The 21,818-nt window shown below is 34.2% G+C and overlaps 1 protein-coding gene across 1 annotated transcript in view; it reads right to left on the reverse strand.

Annotated features, from left to right (window-relative positions):
• LOC133833024 (uncharacterized) overlaps positions 1 to 13,223 on the reverse strand; it is a 34,928-nt gene extending 21,705 nt beyond the window's left edge. The window contains exons 1-5 of the mRNA XM_062263288.1: positions 12,923 to 13,223; positions 12,371 to 12,616; positions 11,784 to 11,881; positions 11,583 to 11,648; positions 9,856 to 11,437 (exon numbers count right to left, since the gene is read on the reverse strand). Of these exons, the coding sequence (XP_062119272.1) occupies positions 9,856 to 11,437; positions 11,583 to 11,648; positions 11,784 to 11,881; positions 12,371 to 12,616; positions 12,923 to 13,223 (2,293 nt within the window). The remainder of the gene's footprint in view (positions 1 to 9,855; positions 11,438 to 11,582; positions 11,649 to 11,783; positions 11,882 to 12,370; positions 12,617 to 12,922) is intronic.
• Between the last annotated feature and the right edge of the window lie 8,595 nt (positions 13,224 to 21,818).

The following is a 21,818-nucleotide window of genomic DNA, read 5'->3' on the forward strand; positions in this document are numbered from 1 at the left end:
CATGGGTCAGTTTTTCCTTCAAACGCTGGGATGTGAGGAATCCGGAACCCTTGAGGAAACTAAGTGTTAGAAATATGTGGAGCAAACGGCTCGAGCTCCTCGTCAGAGTCCTCATATCGACCATTCCCTCGTTCATTCTTTAAAAGCCTAAAGGCTTTTTTGAGCTGGTCGATCCTTTCTTGGACTGGGTCCTTAGGTGGTGTCTAGAATTGACAGTCATTGATCATGATTCCAGGCTCGCGTCTCCGTGAGGGATCTCTACGCCCATTCAGGTGATTCCTTAGGTCCGGATTTGTCTGATCTCCCTTCCCCCTGCTCTGATTCAGATGGTTTCGCAGGTCAGGATGATTCTTGCGGCTTCCAGTATTTTTACGACCTCGGTCGTGTTTACTAACGGACCTGGTCTCTCCGGACTCGTCACTGGTGAAACTCATCGATCGGTCATTTCGCGATGGGTTCTTCCCATGTCGCCTTGTCTCCACAGTGCGAGACCGGGACGTCTGACTTTTCTTAGATTGTGCGCCTCTCCGCTCCTGGAAAGTCTCCCTGTGTCCTTGTCTATCCCCCGTACGCCCTTGATCCTGATCTCGAACAGGTTGAGCGTTTCTGCGGGGAGGTGAAGGATATCTTATGGGAGACGGAGGGAACCGTATAGGCGACGGTGGCTGCCGCCCTTGCCTCAGCCTAGAGGGTCCAGAATTTGCCCGAGATGGGTCAGTCGCGTTCGGTGCACTACCGGGAACCTGAGTCCGAGCCTCGGTAGGAGCTCGGTTATTCTCAGTTCCTGTAGGCACTTCCACAGGTGGATTAGGCGGGACCCGAGCTCGGGTACTCCTCTGGGGCCTAGGAGGAGCAGATGGCTCTGCTGGTGCCGGAGGTTGAGTCGGCCTCCTTGTGGCAGCATCTTTTCGTGGACGTCCACGGGGCCTCCGGGGAGGAACATGCACGTCCCTTGGAGGAGGGACTTGGTTTTCGCGCGGAGGCGGGGGCTGAGCCACCTGCGCCTCTGCGGCCATCCTAGTTAACTCCTCATTCCGTTTGTTGGCTTCTGCCAACAGCTGTTTCAATTTCCAGTTTTCCAATTCTACAATAGGAACGTAACGCTCAGGATTGTAGTACATATCCTCATCCCTCGGTGGAGGCGGTGGTCCCCGGGAATCGAAGGACCCACTTCTCTCCTCAGCATCCGGGTTCTCCATTGGTTGTTTTCCAGGACGCCTTGGGTAGCTTTCATCAGGGGTGTTCTGATTGTTTGTAGCCATGAATCTCTCAGGGATGAATGCTTAAGGCTCTCAATGAAAGCACCAAACTGTTGACGCCGTTTTTCGTCAAACAGTGAAAGAAGAGCACGTAAACAATGAATGACAATGGCTAAATGAAATAAAAAAAATCAAACACGCTATTTTTACGTGGTTCAGCAGTTAAATCTGCCTAGTCCACGAGTCTCTGTTATTAATCTCAAGATTGTCTCTGAAAATTCTTAAGCATGAATTCTTCAGAGTTTTCTCTCAAAGATCAGAATTTCGGTCCATTACAATGGTGCATGGCTTCTCTATTTATAGAGAAGGATGCAGAATACTATCCCACATATTTTGGGTAGTTACTCTTTTGTGAATAAAATAAATGGCTTTAAATGCCTATAATCAGATATAAAAGGAAACGCCCCTGAAGACCAGGAAACGCATAACTGACCTAATAATATCCCACGATTCTTGGGGATTTACATTAATAAATGAGGATTACATCTCATATTTATAATACTTGTAGATATTCAAGGTGGTTATCGCGTATCTCTAAGGCTTTAGCATCCCAGGTCTCACGTCATTGTGCGAGCTAATGACATCTCCCGAGATCACGTGTCTTTCGAGATCGTACGCACATCGAGCTCGAGACCCCCGATCCGAAGTCGTCCCCGAGGATGAGTGTGTTCTCGGAGCTACCCTTTGAGATCGAGATTGTTTTGAGGTCACCATATTCGAGGTCATATATCGTACTTTGCAGGTTCGATATACAATCCTGGAACATACTCTAATCCTTACGAGACCATTCATTGCGAATCCATCTTTCGAGGTCACATTTACCATAGCTCGAAATCTGGGTATAACAGAATAAAATGAGCTCGGTTTCAAAATCATTTGAAAATGATGCCCTAGAGCCGATATATCGCCCGTGCTAGGCGATGTATTGCCTGGGCTCATATTCCCGAGGCTCGCCGAAGTGTTCGTGCGAAGTTCACGTGTTTTCGTATCCCCCGAGTGGCGATATATCGCCTCCTAGAACTGCAATATATCGGCATACGCTGAAATATTATACACATAATTATACTTTTTTAGGCTAATTTGAATTGAGTAAACAGCTTTGACTGAGTCCTATAACGATTTTAAAGCTGCTGGCAGACTCTGGGATTTTCAAATATTACTCTTAATAAACTATTCCTCAAAAATACTTAATTTCTCATTAAACATGCACATGACAAGTGTTAATATCTTATTGGGTCTATCTAAACCTTATAGTTTAAATCAGCTATATTAATCAAACCTTAGGTTATAATTAATATTCTTAAACTATAGGTAAAACTTATAAAATCTACAAGTGTTGCTACGAGTGTCCAACTAGGTCCCAGCTTGAACCAAAATCCATAGTAATAAACATACTATAACTACTACTAGCTATTACTATTATCTAACTAGCTAATTAAAGTTCTTGGACTCTACATAATTCCCTAGAATTCCCATGAAAACTCAGCTTAGAAATCCATTTCAACACCAAAACCAAAACTGAAGAAAACCTTGAAAACTTACCTTAATTGGGTGAGTAACCTCTGCTATTCTTCAAGATTTATCAAGAACCCAGTTACTAAGCTTTGACCTAGCCCTCCTCTGAACCACAACTCCAAAAGGCCCCAAGGATTGGAGAAGAAATCCCAAACCGAGAGAGAGAAGAGACTTCTATTTTTCCTTCTTTCCTTTTCCCTTTCTTTCTTCTATTCATTTCTTTAACTTCTAAGTCTTTCTACAACTTCCACTAAACCCATAATGCAGTAATACTTATCTATGATTTTTAAACAAAATGACCAATTTTCCCTCCCATAATTCCTAAGCCTTTAAATCTATCTAGGGGCATTTTGGTCATTTGCTCTCAATTCCCGCTAATTCCTCGAATGTCTCTAATATTTACCACTTATTTCCCAACACTTAACTAATCACCAATTATATTCCTTAATATCAAATAGACTCCAATATATTTCCTAAATTCCCATAAATACCTCCAGGCTCGCCCCGAGCCGGGTATAAATTCCCACCGAGACTTTTCTGCTAAACCGCTCACTAGGATCGCCTTGAGTCACAAGCTACAAATATACCCACATAATAATGTGGTCTCAACAATTAACACAAATATTTACATTTATGCCCTCAACATGCCAAAATTACGAATATGCTCTTTTAACCTAATCAGGGCCTACATGCGTACTCGTACACGTAGTCATGCATCACATATATCCAAATAATCATATAAACATGCTTTTGATCATTTAAATCACATATAATCCAGTTATGCCCTCCCGGCACACTAATCAAGGCCCTTAAGTCTTATCAGTAAATTTGGGTCGTTACAGTTTTAAATGAAATAAATAATGTAACTCAATTATTATATATAGACTATGTCCGATATTATATGATAATATTAAGTGAATATCAGAAAATTCTAAAGTTTATCTATGTGGTCGTAATCTCGTATTGATATGGGAGGATCGAGATTAACATAATAAACTTAAATAGTTCGCAGTAAAATAAAGTTATAGAATCTTTAGACTAATTACTGCAAGTACGGTCCGCTATTATTATGAATACATGTGACCTAGATCCGTATTACTAGTGTAGTAGGAAACTTTAGTGGAGGTACTTTGCATGCTGGGAGTATGTAAAACTGGACCAGATGTAATTTGTTAATGCTTGTTTAAACACCATTCTGTAGTATTAATCAAACACATCAAACGATGATCATATACATGATGATCTTAATCCTGAGGTTACTATGAACTCTTATATATTTCATATGATCCTTTGATTCATGCGTTAAGGTTTGTCAGAATAATCAGACTAAGAACAATTGTTTTGGGGACTCAATGATGTATATGGCTGGGGATGTAGTTTAACAGATATAGAATCAATACCTTCTTGTAGATTGAATAATGGTTCCCTATTGGGTTGACTTTTGGAACTGAAAAGGTTATGAGCGTTCACATCGCAAACTTGTTGTGACACAACATTTACTAGTAAAGTCAATGGTACTCTAGGAACAAGATATAGCTAAAAGGGTCAAATAGTAATTATATTTCCTTTTAATTATGAACCATTAATAGAGGATTAACGTTGTATGTAATGATTATATCAATGGACACTTTATTCTTAATAAAGTACTCAGTAATTATATGTCTATAATTATCAAGAGTTCAATCTCATAATTATTAATTTCAAAAATATATTTATTAATTTAAATATTTCAAATTTCATATATAATATATATAAATTAATTAATTTTTTAAATTAATTGTTTTATTTGAGTGGGAGAAAATAAAATTGATCAAAAATAGTTTTTGATTTATTGAATTTTAAAAGATGATGATCATTAATTTGAATTTTGAATTTTATATTTAGAATTTAAATTTTGAAATATAGTTGTCATATTTGCCTTAAAAAGATTAACGCCTTATTTTTTGGGAAATTGATTTAGTTAAATAATTAAATAAAAGAAAAATGCAAAATCTCTGAAAAGGGAATAACAGTACACGCCTGACACAATCCAAGGACTGTGCCATGCGTGTACCACTATATAGATATTGTATATGTGTAGTTTTTATTTTATTTATTTAATTATTTAATAGTTTGAAAATGGTTTTTCAAATATGGTAAGTTAGACTTTTACCTAAAATCTAATCATATCATCATTATTATAATATTTTATATTACTATTATTATTAAGAATAATAAGGTAACATAAATCTCTATATATATGATATAGAAGAAGAAGAAATACACAAGAAATAAACAAGAGACACACAAGAGAAACACACAACAATATAGAGAAAATTCATAATAGTTCTCAGAGCTTTTGTCATACAAAAACTCTCTCTTTCTTCTTCTTTATTCTAGTCATTCTCATACCATAATCCAAGTTCTCATGTGTTGAGAAATACTTGTGACTCATAAAATACAAATATATGTTCTCTATGTGTCCACACACATCTTGAGGTGTAGAGAACACTCGGGAAGATCATGGTTTGAGTACTCAAAGCTTTAGATAGGAAGATCGATAAAAATAGAAAAGACTCAAGGACACTTGATAGGCTTCAAGAGGCAAAAGTTCATGTTCTTGATATTGTGTTTATATGTTGAATATATAAATATATTGTTTATATATATATTTGTTGCATGATTAATAGTATTGTATGATAATGTTTTTGAATTGTTTTTCTTGATCATATAAATTGTGTATATGATTATTGAAAATTTTTATATGTTGTTGTTGTGTTGTTTCATAAAAATAAAATAACAACGGGCCCACCACGCAAAGTTTTTTGCTACGTGCTCTGATTTGCTTTCCAACAGTAACGTCCCAATTTCCCTAGTCAGGCTTAGTGCTTGATCAGGGGGCTAGGAGGGCAATAATTGAATATTATGTGTATGTTTATGATTACATGCATGATTATATGAATTATGTGAGTTATATTATAATATGACTATGTTTGCATGTTTAGGTGTATTAAGCAAGCATGTGGGCTCATTTCTTATTAGAAGGGCATTTTCGTAATTCTGGCATGTTGAGGGCATATTTGTATATGTGCATATTGATTGAGACCACACGAGATGATCCTAGTGAGCAAAGTATAGCAGTTTAGTCACAACGTGGCAAAATACCCGGCTCGGGGTAAGTCTAGGGGTATTTTGGTAATTTAGTACATTATCGGGATTTATCGGTAATGATAAATTATTTGATGAGTATTTGGGTGTAATGGAATTAATTGGGAAATATGATGTTAATTTAGGATTTGTGGAAAATGGTGGCAAATGACTAAAATGCCCTTGGTTTGGTTGAAGGGGCATTGGCTTAGTAAGGGAAAAATGGTCTTTTGGGCTATTAGGTTGAGTCAAAAGAAGCAGGAGCTAAACACACTACAACATTACACGTTCTTCTCCTCTCTGTCTGTTTTGGAATTTCCTTGAACCTTAGAAGCAAGCCAAGGCTTGAAAGTTTGGAAGCCAAGATCAAGCTCTTGCACTTGGAGGATTCTAGGAAGATTTTGGGCCCAAGGAGAAGGGGTATCTGCAGCTAGGAGTCTTTTGTGACCTAGAGAAAACCAAACTCCATCTCAGAGGTAATCTCTCTTGTTTGTTATTGATGTGCTCTTGGTGTTCTTAGGAATAAATGGGCTTTTGATTTTCCAAATTCATACTGGTGTTGTTAGTGTTGTTTAGAGATTTATTTGAGGTTAGGAATTTATTTATAAGCTAATTTAAAGGCTTGTGGTGGTTTGAATCACGAATTGGAGCTCTTGATTTCTTGTTTTTGTTAGGAAATGAGTTTTAGAACTCAAAGTGTGATTCTTGGCATTTCTGGTTTTCTGAGAGCTTTGAGGGTGTTGGTGGGTTCTTAGGCACTTGGATAACCAACTTGGGGGTCAAGGCTTCATTAGAATTGAGTTAGGAGCTTGGTTTGAGGAGTCTTGGGGGTCTTGGGGGTCTTGGGTCGGAGTTTTTCGAGCGTAATTAGGTCGGAGGAACTGCAGAAAAACGGAACCCAGAATTCTGGGTTCACATTGTAGTACCCCAACCCTGGGTTTGGGTGCCTCTGCACTAAGCAGGGGATGGTTGAGGGCTCTCTATTTGGCTTAGGGTCCCCTGCGCTATGCAGAGGAAGTTTTGGGGGCTCTCTGACTTGGTTCGGTGCCCCTGCCCTATATTTGGGTGCACCTATCTTATTCCAACTTTAGCAAGCCCCATTTTTAAAGCTTGGGAAGAACTTGGGGGCTCGAGGGATGATTCCACCACCCCTTTGGGTGGAATTGGAAGTCTGCAGGGCACATAATTGGTCCCGAAGTTTGATTTTGGGACTGAGTCATAATGAGGATATTATTTATGGTTGTGACTAGGTTACCGCTAGGGCTCAAGAAACGATCGTTCTCGAGGTTTGTTTTATCTATCTTGTGCTTGGACCAAAGGTAAGAAAACTGCACCCAATACGTGATATATGTGATTGGGGCTTGGCCCGATTGTTAAATATAGATATGATTAGGGCTCGATTCCCTATGAATGAGGATGATTATGATTATGCTTGTGATTGATTGATTAAGCATGCTTGAAATCTCTGTATCTGGATAATTGTTAAATGATGTATGCGTATTTGCATTATCTTATTGAAAAAAAAAATTGATTTATAAGTCAAGGGCAGCAGTAGCGCGCTAAACACTGGTCGAAAGCATTGACTTATAAGTCAAGGGTGGCAATAGCGCGCTGAGCGCTGGTCGATATGGTTAGGCCTAATCAGGAGTGTGACATACGCTTGACCGACCTAATGGTCTTTGGAAAATTAAAGCACTAGGTATGCTGGGGCAGCTCCAAGGCTGGTTATACAAAGGATATAGCAATGGCCCCCAGGGTGACTCCATAGTCCCATATGTTAGGGCAATGGGCCCCGGTATGACTTATTAGTCATTTATTTAGGGCAACGGGGCCCGATGTGATGCTGCAGTCACTTATCTAAATAGAATGCATGCACGAGTAAGGTTAATACTACTAGGCATGCTTATTATGATTCTGTAATATGTTATTAATCGCTTATAGCATGTTTATTAAGTTATCATGCTGAGCCTCGGCTCACGGGTGCTTTGTGGTGCAGGTGAGGCGAAAGGAAAGCTGGACCAGCCATGAGTTGGAGAGCGGCGCGTACATATGTCGTTGCTCGATCACCACGGCCGGGGTTTCTTAGAGGAACTAGGGTCAAACTCCATTTTTCCGCTTAGGTCGACTTGTTGTAACTTTTGAGTTGTAAATAAACTTTTAAATGTTTATTTTGGGATTCCATATATGGAATTAAATGTTTTAAAGAAATGGTTATTCATTTTGAGCAAAAAATTTAACCCTAAACCGTTAATCACGTTTAGTCACACGTTTATAACTAAATGACTCGTTTAGAAAGTCAAACACTATTTAAAATACACAGTGTAACGGTCTTGGCTATCCAGTGCATTACACATATTAAGTATTATTTCAATGTTTTATGAATTTTTAAATCTAATTGTTTTGTGACTACATAACAGTGTATATATTTTGTTTTATGTATGATACTGATGAATGATTGATCCATTTTTAATTTATTACTATTATTTTCTATATAAGTATTATTTTTCAACAAGCGTTAAAGTGTGTCATTTGACTACCCAAATTATGAATATTACTCATCTCCCACAACCTTAGGCTCTGGTCATGACATAAGATATCCATTTCACGGAAAATTAACCAGCACTGCTATAATCATTTACCAAAATTGAAGTTAAAAACCTCATTTCAAATACGTGATATATAATTTCTCTCATCGCTAACAATATAGTCATTGTAAGTGTAGAAATTGTCGAAAAAATAATTTATGTATAAAGAATTTATCAATATATTTATACTTTTTAACAAGATATATCCTTAGAAGTTATATATAGTTTATTCCTTATTATTGTGATGTAATATATCTTTGCTCAAAAGCGAAAGTTTATTGCTTTTTAATTGAAGAAAATTATAAAAATAACTATTGATAATCTCTAAACAAAGTAAGAGAACCATTGGTTGTACTCTCAGAGCCCTCAAAATGCAGTTATATTCTATTATGGCGATTTTAAGGCTAAGAGAACACGAGACTAAGATAACACGTAGAAGGAAGTCTAAGGCGGCTATTTAGGTCCCGTCTATTAAGGTACATATAAGCCCGTGATTCACGGTTGACAGATGGCCGTTCCTTAATTATCATATATATATAAAGGCTGCTTTTATAATTTATGCTGTGATCATTATTGGCTAAACTTTTATTTGCCGCAAACTTTGATCTCTATTCTTCCTAAGTGATATTTTAGCCATTAATCGTGAGTCTAGCGCCTAATTAATAGGGGAAAAAATATTATGAGTCGAAATTAAAATATACGGTTCCTGTTATAAATGTTGATTAAAACAATGAAAAAGAATTTAAATGGCACTCTCCTATATAGCTATCTTTTCTGTCCCACGATATTGTAAGAAAATTTTTATAATTATAGTATTATTTAAGTTTTTTTTTTTTTGTCGGGAATAGATTTTATAACTATTCAGAATATCACAGAAAAAGAGTACAAATTGGAGGGGGGTTTCCTCCAACCAGCAAAATTCATCATCTAGCCTAAGGGCATGCTTTGCCAATCCATGAGCCAGATTATTAAACTTTCGGCCAACATGTGACAGAGATGCCCCCGGAAAAGTAGATAATAAAATTTTAATATCTGAAAAAATAATCTCCAGTTCATTTTGATAAGTTATGTTATTATTTAAAGCCAAGACAAGAGAAAGGGAGTCAGAAAAGATAACGTTCAGCTGAATTCCAAGCCTTTGAGCCCAATTGAGTGCGACCAACAGTGCTATACCTTCTGCATGAAAGGTTGACAATATTCCTTCCTCAAGAACAATAAGATAACCTTAACCAAAGGGATGAATCCCTTTGGTTAAGTTTCCAAACATCGATATAACCATTTACCTTTTTTGCTCACTTATAATAATGCCTCTTATCAGTTAATTTTGAGATTTTGTAGTAAGTTTTAACTTAAAGAACAATGACACTTACCTTTTAAGGGCTTAGATAAAGCTGCAATAACTTCATTCTCTGGGGAGAGAATGATTGCTCCAAATCCTATCGTTTCTGTCTGGTTAGATAATGCAGCATCTACTGATAAGATATTGGATTGATTCCCCGAATCTTCTCTTCTTTGATTTGTAGATGTTGCATTTTGTATGGGTTGCTCTGTCGTTCTCTGTGTACTTCTTATCGACTCCCAATATCGGGTTACCCATTCAAACACTTGGTGTCCTTGTCTTGCTGGATGTTCATGGGTTCTTTTATTCCTCTCAAACCAAATTGCCCAAGCTATGATGAGCATTTTTTGAAAGTTTGCTTTTTCCAAAATTTCAGAGGCATAGAGTAGAATCTCCTTAAAGGAAATGTCTTCTTTCCTATGTGACATGAAAGGATAATCCCACCGATCCCATATTTCTTTAGAGGAAGGACACCAAAAGACAGCATGTTCATTAGAATCCTCTCTGAAACCACATAGTGGGCAAACACTGTGTTTAGAGATATTGCGTTGATTTAAACCTTTAAGGGTGGGAAAAATTTCATGGTAGCCTCTCCAAGCAAAATGTAGAAGTATTTTGATTCCCCAAAAGGACTTCCACCACATTGCTATTAATGTAACAGATGAAGAGGGCAGTGCAATTTCCATAGCTGAGGCTAGATTAAACCCACTTTTGACAGAATAGTTCCCATGATTTGTATAGTGCCCAAGCCAGGAATCTGGATGATCAAATTGAGTTAGAGGTATGGTTAAGATGTTTTGGGCATCAGCAACATTAAATAATTGTTGGACTCGTATCATGTTCCATGAACCAGGAGTTTCAATGAGGTCATGTACTCTAAGGGGATCAGATATATCAATTGTACTCGGGAGAAAAGATGGAGGTCTTGGGATCCATGGATCACTAAAGGCCAAAGTTTCTTTTCCATTTCCTATACGTCTTCGCAATCCTCTTTGTAAAAGGTCCCTACCCCAGATGATACTTCTCCATGTTATTGAAGGATAATGACCTTCTCTAGCCTCCAGTATACTTGTATGTTGATAGTATCTTGCCTTGAATACTTTTGCAAGAAGGGATGTAGGGTTTATTAGTAATCGCCAAGCCTGTTTTGCCAGAAGTGCCTGATTATACTGAATAAAACCATGGAATCCCAATCCTCCCTCACACTTTGGTCTACACACTTTATGCCAAGCGCACCAATGAATTTTCTTTTGTTCAGTAGTAGAACCCCACAAATATCGGGCTTGTATTCTTTTAATTTCTTGGCACAAACCTTCTGGTATACGGAAGCATGACATTAGATAAGTTGGCATAGCTTGGATAACATCTTTAAGTAAGATTTCTTTACCAGCTTGAGAAAAAAACTTTGATTGCCATAAGTGTAACTTCATCCAAACTTTGTCTTTTATTGAATTAAACAAAATTCTCTTATTTTTACCTCCCAACATTGGTAGACCCAAATATGTTTCTATAGAATCAGTTATTTGCATATTTAGCGAGGATGTATACAAAGTGGCAATCTCTTCCGAAGTATTTGGAGAAAAATATAATAAAGACTTTGTAAAGTTGATCATCTGCGTAGAAAAGAAAGATAATAGTTATAGCTATATTTGAATAATTGGAAAAATATATGTATTGATATCTCTAATTGGAGATAGTTATTAGTGAATGCCTTTATTGTATCTTTTAGAATTTAATTGCAATGGTTTAAAACATTACCTGTCCAGAACATGTCGAGTATAGAGAAAAAATGTTTTGTATAGCTTGTAGAGATCTCTCAGATGCCTAGACAATAATGAGGTTGTCATTCGCAAAGAATAAGTGGGTAATGAAAGGAGCTGTATTAGCTGTTCTTAGTCCCTTTATTTCCTTTCTACTTTCCACTTGTTGTAGTAAAGCTGAAAAACCTTCTGCACAAACCAGGAAAAGATAAGGTGATAGAGGGTCCTCCTGTCTCAACCCTCTTGATGGAATTACTTCTCCATAGATTACTCCATTAATTTGAAACGAATATCGAACTGAAGTTACGCATTTCATTAATTTGTTAACCCAGTAAGGTCGAAATCCCATCTTAATTAACATTTTTTCCAAAAAAATCCATTCAACTCTGTCGTACGCCTTGCTCATATCTAATTTCATTGTTGCGAATGATTTCCTCCTTGACTTCTTAGATTTTAAACTGTGAAGGCACTCATAGGCTATAAGTGCATTATTGGCAATGAGTCTTCCTGGGACAAAAGCACTCTCGGTAGAGCTAATGAGTGAAGCTAGGAAAGGTTTTAATCTATTAATTAATACCTTAGAAATGCATTTATATAGGACATTACATAGACTGATTGGTCGAAAATCACTGATAGTAATTGTATTTTTCACCTTTGGAATCAGAGAAGCCAAAGTTGAATTAATTGTAGACAAAACTTCACTTCCATTTAAGCATTCTAGAATAGTTTTTGATACTAACGGGCCAACTATATCCCAATGTTCTTGGTAAAACAGTGCACTCATACCATCTGGACCTGGGCTTTTATCTACAGACATAGAGAAGACTGCATCTTTTATTTCCTCCAAGGAAAATGGGGCTTCTAAACTCATGTTCGTCTCATCTGAAATAGAAGTATGAACTCCTTGTAATTGTTCTTCAATTTTTTCTTCTGAAGGAGACGAAGAAGTGAAGGGAGAATTGTAGAACTTCATTGTGATCTCGCTGATCTCACTATCACTTGTGCACCATTCATTTCCATCATTGAAAATGCCTATCATATAATAGTGGAAAGGTTATTTTCATAAATAAAAATTTTATGGCCTGCCCATTTTAGCTTGTATTTTTAATGATATATATCTTGTTATGTATGATAAAGGAAAATTAGTTTATTATTGGTTTTGTATCTTTATTTTATAATTAGTCCTTGATTTTCTTTAGTTTCTATCTATTATTGTGCCTTGAAAGGATCCCTAATTGTTATATAGACTTTGTTAGCCAATATTTCACCACTCAATAATTAAGCATTTTGTGAAAGATATTTGAAGATCGAAATATAAAGTAAAATCAATTATAGTACCTTTAATTGAATTGTTCTTTTGTTGCTCTCTTGCCTTTTGATGAAAGAATTTTGTATTTTGGTCTCCTGCTTTTAGCCATTGTATTCTGGATCGTTGATGCCAAAAGACTTCCTCTTTGTGCAATAAATCATCCAATTTTCTTTCTGTTTGTCGTAACTCACTATGGTCTTCCATATGTTTTTGTGAATTATGCAAACGAATAATTTGTGAATGGGTTTCTTTGATGTCTTTGGATAAGGATCCAAATTTTGACTTGTGCCATGTGGATAAGTTAGTTGAGCACGCCTGAATATTACTCATAGTTGCGAGAAGGGGGGAGGAAGAAGAAAAAGGTTTCCAACACTTTTTTATAATTTCTTTGCATTCTGACTCATTTGACCATATATTTTCAAATTTAAAACGAGGTCTTTTCTTGTTTCTTAAAAGGTCGGACCCAGTTTCATCTTGAAGAGTTAAGAGAATCGCTCTATGATCTTAATGGTAGAATTCTAGATGTGTTAAAGAGGCTGAAGTAAAACTATCTTTCCACTCTTCGTTAACCATTGCCCAATCCAGCCTCTCCTGTAAGAGGCCATCCTCACAAAATCTTTGCCAAGTAAATTGATTACCTCTATAATCCAAGGGTTGTAATTTACATACCTCTAGTGTGTTTCGAAACGCTTCAATTTGGTGTTCGTTTCGCAGCCCTCCTCCATTTTTATCAGCTTGACTTAGAACTTCATTGAAATCCTCCATCACTAACCATGGCCCATGTGCTACTATTCGCAAATGTTGTAAGAGCTCCCATGTCATATGTCTATTGGATACTGCTGGGTGACCATAAAAGCCACTGAAGTGCCAAGACAAATGTTGATTATCAAAACTTATAAAGCAACTTATGTGATTTTAGGATGATGATTGTACTGAGATCATTACATTTTCTTTCCATTGCAGCATTAACCCTCCACCTAGTCCTATCCTTGGGATCTCAAAGCCATTATCGTAAGAGAGTTGCTTACACATTGTTACTACCTTATCTTCAGTAAGTTTTGTTTCCATTAGAAAAATTACTTCCGGTCTATTTTTTTTTATGAGGAATCTTAATTGCCTCATAGCTTCTTCTCCATTGAGTCCTCTGGCATTCCAACTAGCAATAGCCATTTGGGGAGAAAAACAAATATGGGACTAGTGGAAACTTTGGAGAGAAAACGAATATGGGATTAGTGGAAACTTTGGACCAAGTTTATGATATTTGCTATTTTATTTATAATTGTTGTAGGCTATAGAAATTTTTCCATGAAGTTAATATAATTAATAGTGATCTCTTTCATATCATAAGTAATTATGAATATTTCCTTCATTTTCATGCAATTTATTATGATAATTTTTTTCTTATCATACTGATATCATTTGTAAATAATGAATATTCTGATTTTAATATTTATTATACCTATCTTTGACTATTTCTTCTTATTTAAAGATGAGAATCAAATAATATAATTTAAATTTATTCACCACCACTTCATCTAATATTGTGAAAATTTCTAAATGAATGTGAATCAAGTTGTTTTAAATGAGTTTTGGGTTATATATTGTTTTAATTTTATTCACCACTCCATCAATTATATATTGCTCATATATGTACATGTTTTTATTTACTACTAGTTTACAATTTTTAGACGACTATTATTTTGATTTTCATAATTTAAAGGCATGTCTAACATTTCAAAAAATAACTTTATATATATGTATAGTAATAAAACAACTTTATATATGCATATCTAACATTAATTTATTGCAAAACGTCAGCTCTTCCATCTCCTCTCATTTTTAATTTTATTTTAATTGTCATTATTTATATAAAATTTCTATTAAAGAAAAAATTGTTCAAGCATTCTTTGAAATAGAAATAACTCTTCCTCTTAATAAATTCAGTTTCTTCATAATTGTTATTTGTAAATAATGAATATTCTAATTTATTATATTTATTATACGTATCTTTGACTATTTCTTCTTATTTATAGATTAAAATCAAATAATATAATTTATATTTATTCACCACTTCATCTAATATTGTGAAAATTTCTAAATGTATGTGAATCAAGTTGTTTTAATTGAGTTTTGGGTTATATATTGTTTTAAATTTATTCACCACTCCATCAATTATTATATATTGCCGATATACATACATGTTTTTAGTTACTACTATTTGACAATTTTTAGACCACTATTATTTTGATTTTCATAATTTAAAGGCATATGTAACATTTCAAAAAACAACTTTATATATATATGTATAGTAATTAAACAACTTTATTATACATATCTAACATTAATATATTGCAAAACTTTCACTCTTCCAGCTCCTCTCATTTTTAATTTTATTTTAATTGTCATTATTTATATTAAATAAAAATAAAAATTGTTCAAGCATTATTTGGAAATATAAACAATTCTTCCTCATAATAAATTCAATTTCAACCCTAGTACTGAAAAAAAAAATGAATATGCACATTGCCATCGAAGCAAAATAAATTTTACTTCCCTAACAAAAAATCTTAATCCATAAACACAATAATATGTAATAGAAAATTAAAAATATTTCTCCATACCATAAAAGTTTTAGAACCATGGTTCTTATTAAATCAATCCAAGAAACCCTCTTACAAAAGTTAACAATGAGGACAAAAAAAAAAAAGAGGGGAAGAAAGGAAAGTTCAAATACTCAATATTATTCTTTGAAATTATAAAATCCAAAATACAAACCGACAAAATAGAAAGACAACCATCATTCTTATCTTCTTTATCTTTAAAGCAATTCCTTCATGCTTTTGGGACTTTCATTTTTCCTTCATTGTGAACAGGCACCTCCTGGAAAGAGATTGTAAGAACTGCTTGGGAAGTTGGCATATATGTTTCCTTGTGTGGCTTCTTGGTCTGTGTTGAGGTGTTTTTATCATTGTCCAAAGATATCGCCTTTTGCTTATTGCTCTTCATATTTCCTATAGCAATCTCTGTACCTGACTGTCTGTTCGAGGCGGTTGAGTTTTCTCCTAAATATTATTCATAAAACAAATTATGATACATAAAGAAAATTTTAAGAGTTTTAAATAATAACGATAAGAATTTTACCTATTGTTCCTGTTTTTTGTCATTTGACCAACGAATCTAAAGATAAAAGTTGTGCATAAGATAAAGCTGCCTATTTAGCACGCTGTGCCATAGATTTTTTCTTTGATCCATAGGCCAAGGGAGAGATTGAGGAAGCAGTTGGAATCATGTTCGTCAAACCAGATGTTTTTAGTGTTTCATCGTACTGTAAGGTTGGATTAAAACCCATATCGATTGCATCTCTAAGAGCACCACAATCATTCTGGAAATGATCTAGATATCCACAGTAGTAACAGAATGTAGAGAGACGCTCGAATCGGAAGGAGACCCATATGTTGTCATTTATTTTTGTCTAGATTCAAGAAAATTCCTCTGGACAGTGGTTGGGAGGAATTTAAAAGAACCCTTAGTCGCAGAAAGGTATGCCGCCTACTTGGATCAAACTCAAGGAATTTTCCAATAGAGTTGGCTATCTTCTCCCCCAGTGGTAGCGCTAATGGTGAGGATATGTTTCACAATGGGATTGCGTGAATCTGAATCCAAAAAGGAATGTATTGAAAATCCTCCGCAGAGATCTGATCTGTCCCAGTGGATTCGATCAAGATGAAGATATAACCAGAAAAATGCCATGGTTGACCCTTTAGGATTCTATTCATCAATGTCTTTGACTCATAGGTGATTATGAAGATATCATCAGTGTAATCCTCAATTATCACCCCTGACCTGTCCTGCCATAATGCCTGGAATAAGCTCTTCAGATTTTCCCTTTGGAAAGGCTTGTTCGTTAACATTCTACCAAAGATAACGTTTGGAGGGTCAATTTCTTCAGATTCTGTAGTAAGGGAGGGGGTGGAAATTACTTCGAGTTCTTGGGAATGAAGCTGCAAAACATCTGTAGGATTGTGTTTTGGAGAATTCATCTTTTAGATGGTAAGGTTTGAAGATGAGATATTTGTTAAATTCATGTTCAACATAATAAAATTAAATATAGAGTTTGATTATTAATTTAAGTTTTAAAAAATAACTTTTGTTTTAGTTGTTGAGGGGTGCTCAAAACTTCTTTATGTATAACACATCAATTTATAGGATGGAAAATTTATATTTTTAAACTTATTTTTCTAATAAGTAGTTTTATATTAAATAAAATCAGAAGGTGTTTTAGAGGAAATTTTAGAATGCAATATTGTATAGGGTTTTATCTAGAAAGATAAGTCGAATGAAGAAAGAGATGTGTAAATAATAATAATAATAATAATGAGGTTTAAGTGGCACGATGCAAAATCAATTTTAGTGGAAAACTCTCCCTTAATTTAAGAGGGGCTCTCATATTCACCACGTATGAGAGAATATAACAGATAACATTGATGGCGTGGATGTTTTAAATTGATCAGACTTTGTATTTTTGCAGAGTAAACTACGTAATCATAGCTCATAATTGACGATAAAATTGTCGATTGTAGATTGATCGAGTATCGACCACTTACCTGAAATGTGAATAGATGTGTTGTTATGTTACAACTGTGTTTGTAATTATCTTCAATAACGAGACAGCAACTTAGACCCGCAACATAACTTTACAAAATAACAAAATTAAAATACCAATAACCCAAGAGCTCATTAAGCCTATAAGTACCACCCCTTACTTTCTCCTAATTCAATCAAAACTCATTCTCACACCTTATTATCAAACAAAGAAATACTAAGTAGTGTTCTCTAAATTCTGCCACTATGAATACTCAAGTGCTCTTTTGTCTCGCTTTAACTCTCTTCATTCTCCTATGTACATTGCTTGACCAGGTTCTCTAGCTTGAAATGTAGCACATACTTAGAAATTGTGTTTATATATATATATTTCTTAAAACACAGGTGTATAAATACCACGTACAAGTAACGTGCAATACATATTTTCTTAATTTTATTTATAAAATTTATTAATTATATTTATTAAAATTGTATCATTATTATATAAATTTTAAATAAATAAATAATATTATATATAAAATAATGACTCAAACATATTAAATGCAAAATTAAACCAAACAAGATGTATGATTTTTTTTAAATATATATAATATGATAATATTTTTAAACATAAATGATAATTTTTAATAAAAATTAAGATTATGTATTATATATTATTATTATAATAATATTTTAAAATATTTAAATTTATATTAATATAAGTATTAAATATATAGACTTGCATTAAATATTATTATAATAATAATATTTGAATTCATATTAATATAATTAGTAAAAAATTAGCATTATCATAATAATATTTAAATTTATTTTAATATAATTATTAATTATCTAGTTTTGCATTAAATATTTTAAAAATATTTGAATTTATATAAATACAATAGATAAATATCTATTTTTAAGTTAATTTTAAATGTATATTTTATCAAATATTTATAATATTCTGTTAAAATTAATATAACAAAACGTTAAAACTTAAAATTTCATTTATATACCCAATTTTTATATACAGGATATATATATTTATATTTATATATATATATAATTGTATCACAAAACTTAAAACAGCTCTGTTTAATTATGCGTTATAACATTTGGATTTTGTTTGGTTTGGTGACAAATACCCTTATGTATTATTGGATTAGTTTGATGTGTTTAGATTTTGTGTAATATTGGTTTAGTTTTATATATTCAAATTATATAATTAACTATCATTATGGATTAGACGAGATGGTTATGCTGAAAATGGAATTCATCCGCAAAAAGAGACAATCATATATCTGACAACGCTGTAGAGAGTTTAAGCCATGGTTTATAAAAAGTAAAAACTGATCGATCATAAAGTCTACTAGTAATTTTAAGGTACACACATACTAATATATATGAGATAAAAGTTATAAACTATAGCAGTCAAGAACAACTATATATGTATATAAAGATGGGACTTTCTTCAGTCCCTCGGTTCATTTTCAGGACTTAGTCTTGTGTTTAATTTTCAGCCTTTAGATTTATTGTTTTAGAAAATGGATGGTGTGATTTAGTTGTTGAGTTTATTGGGTGTGAAAGTACTGTTATGGCCTTAGGGACCCCTTAGTAACCGGTGACATTTTCTTTGTGTTTGATCGGTGATTTTGCCCGTTTAGCCATTCTTCTCCTTTGAAAAGCTAAAGTCCCTCCTAAACCAAATCATAAGTTTGGAAGGAAAATTTCCTCTCATTTAATCCATTATTCTCCTTGAAGAATTTGGGCTAGGTTTTTTTGTTTGGAGTAGTGAGGATTTGGATTGAGTTTGGTAAAATTTGCTACTAATTTGGAGGTGTTTGATTCTACATGCACTGTTGTTTGCGTTGAGTTTGAAGGACCGAGTGGCCAAGCATAAATCCTTGCATCTTTGTGTCGAGTTCTTCGGGCAAGTTCTTATACCACATTTACGTGGTAAGTTTTGGGGATTAGCTAATTAGGCAAAAATTATGTTTGGCTTCTTTGAATTCTAGGTAATGGTGCACTCGATTATTCAGTGGCCGAGCATATATAATGGTGACCACCTTATGTTTGAATTTTAGTTTGAGAGAAATTATAATAGCAATCATATGATTGTGAAATATAACAATGCGTGATCAAATTGATATTATCAAAGTTTTTAATGCATTTGTTTCATCCAATTCTAAATTCTATTTTTATTTGTATCAGTTTTAAAAGTGCTTGCATATTGTTTGATAAAATGTCTCAGTGAAGAATTTATTCGAAAAGTTATGAATTTCTGATTGCTATATGGTCAATTAAAGATGCAGTTGGCACTCGTCAAATAGGCATATGAATTTAAGTAGAGGGTCTGGAAAAGAATTAAAAAAAATTACGGAAATAGACAAGGTAAGAGAATCAGTGTACTGAATAAGCGACTCGTAGAATACTCAAGTAATTTCTGACTTTGGGTGTGCTTCAATTGATAGTTTGCTAATTTCAGCATTGTTATGTGTAACAAGATTATGTTCACAGTTGTCACTAGATGGAAGAGATATAGTCATGGTGTACTATGAATGTGTCATCATTGGAAGGTAATTGATGATAAACTGAAATAGATAACTCTGTGAAAATGAGTACAAAAAATAATATAAAACACCACTGTGGAAAACTAAGGGTCATGCATCAGGTCCTAATCACAAGAAAATTAGTTATTGATACTTTATTTGAAAATATTGGATGCCACTTGAGATTAGCTCTAGTGGTGTGTGTGAGATTAAGGGGCAGAGTTGAAGTCTGTAAAGATATATGTTATTGAAAAAATGAGAATAAAAAATTGTTAACCTGTTTTCTGTGACCAACCAAAATGTTAGAAGTAACATATAATTGGCTTAATTGGTTTTGGCAACATAACTCACTGGTAGTTTCAGCAGTGAATGAATCATTGGTAGTTTACTTTTTCACTTCTTCGATAGCTTTTAGACAAATGTAATTAGTTGACTGAAGTATTATTTTTTTCATGTTAAACAACTGATTTTGGAGGAAAATATAATCAACTAAAATGTGTTTACACCTTACTTATTGTGTTCAAGTTTTTGAGAAATTGGAGTAGATTATATTTATTTGCGAGGGGGTTGTTGTATTGAAATCTATTTTGTCTAATGCACTACCACTCCATTAACATCTTTGTTTAGAAGTATTTAAAATATAAACAAATCTAAATGTTAAAGCATGACAAGTATTGTTGTAGTATGGAGTATATTAATTATAATACAAGGTATAATTTATTCTAATCAAATAGTTTGGTTTTTTATGTGTGGTGCATATCTAGTTAAACTATGTGATAACTTGAAAGGACTCGGGAGTTCCCAAGAGTTGTTTCATTTTAATTACAGAGATGGCTAGGTTGTTGACGTAAGTGCATAGGAATGTTTACTTAGCGTTATTTTTTTTTTTTTTTTATAAGAAGAAAAATATATTCCACTAAAAAATCAACTTACAAAACCCCCTGTACCAGAAACGAATATACAGTTACAGCTTTACAAAAGTTGAATAAAATCAACCATACTCTTCTCAACAACCTTTAGTTTAATGCTCCTAATATCAAGTAATTTGGCTTTAAGACCCATAAGAATCAAAGAATTCAATTTCAAAACAGTACAAGAATAAGAGTCAAAGATACACCAATTCCTATTAGACCAGATGATGCACACTGTAGCAGCAAGAACAACAGCACTAATCCTTTGATGAAGCCCCCTAGGTCTCCCATCCATCCACTTCATCCACTCTGAGTATTTAGGAGGCCACATCAGATGACCCAGCCAAGACCGAACCTGATACAACACCTGTTGAGAGAATGGACAACTAAAAAACAGATGATCATGCGACTCCATATCCAACTCACAAACAGGACATAAGCAAGACTCAATTTGAATATGGCATTTAATCAAGTTGTCTCGAGTAAGAAGGTGACCTAAAACCACTTGCCAAAGAATAAATATATGCTTAGGAATAGATAGCTTGGACCAAACCACCTTATCATAATGAACCTTCTCTTTGTGAACCAGATGCATATAAAGACTAGAAAGATTCAACTTGCCTTTGGAAACCGAAGGCTTTAATGAATCATGAGAGAAATGATCTCTCAGCTTAATAAGCTTCCTCCAGTACCAACTAACATCAGATTGTAGATTATAAGACCAGAAACTATGCCCTTTGAGATAGATATTAGCTACCCATTTGACCCATAAAGAATCCTGTTTAGATGAAATAGCCCAAATATATTTGGCCATCAATAAAATATTCCATTTAGATCCTTCTTTAAAACCAATCCCACCCAAACTTTTAGGCAAACACACCTGA

Source organism: Humulus lupulus, chromosome 4 (assembly GCF_963169125.1).
Source record: "Humulus lupulus chromosome 4, drHumLupu1.1, whole genome shotgun sequence".
NCBI classification, from domain to species: domain Eukaryota; kingdom Viridiplantae; phylum Streptophyta; class Magnoliopsida; order Rosales; family Cannabaceae; genus Humulus; species Humulus lupulus.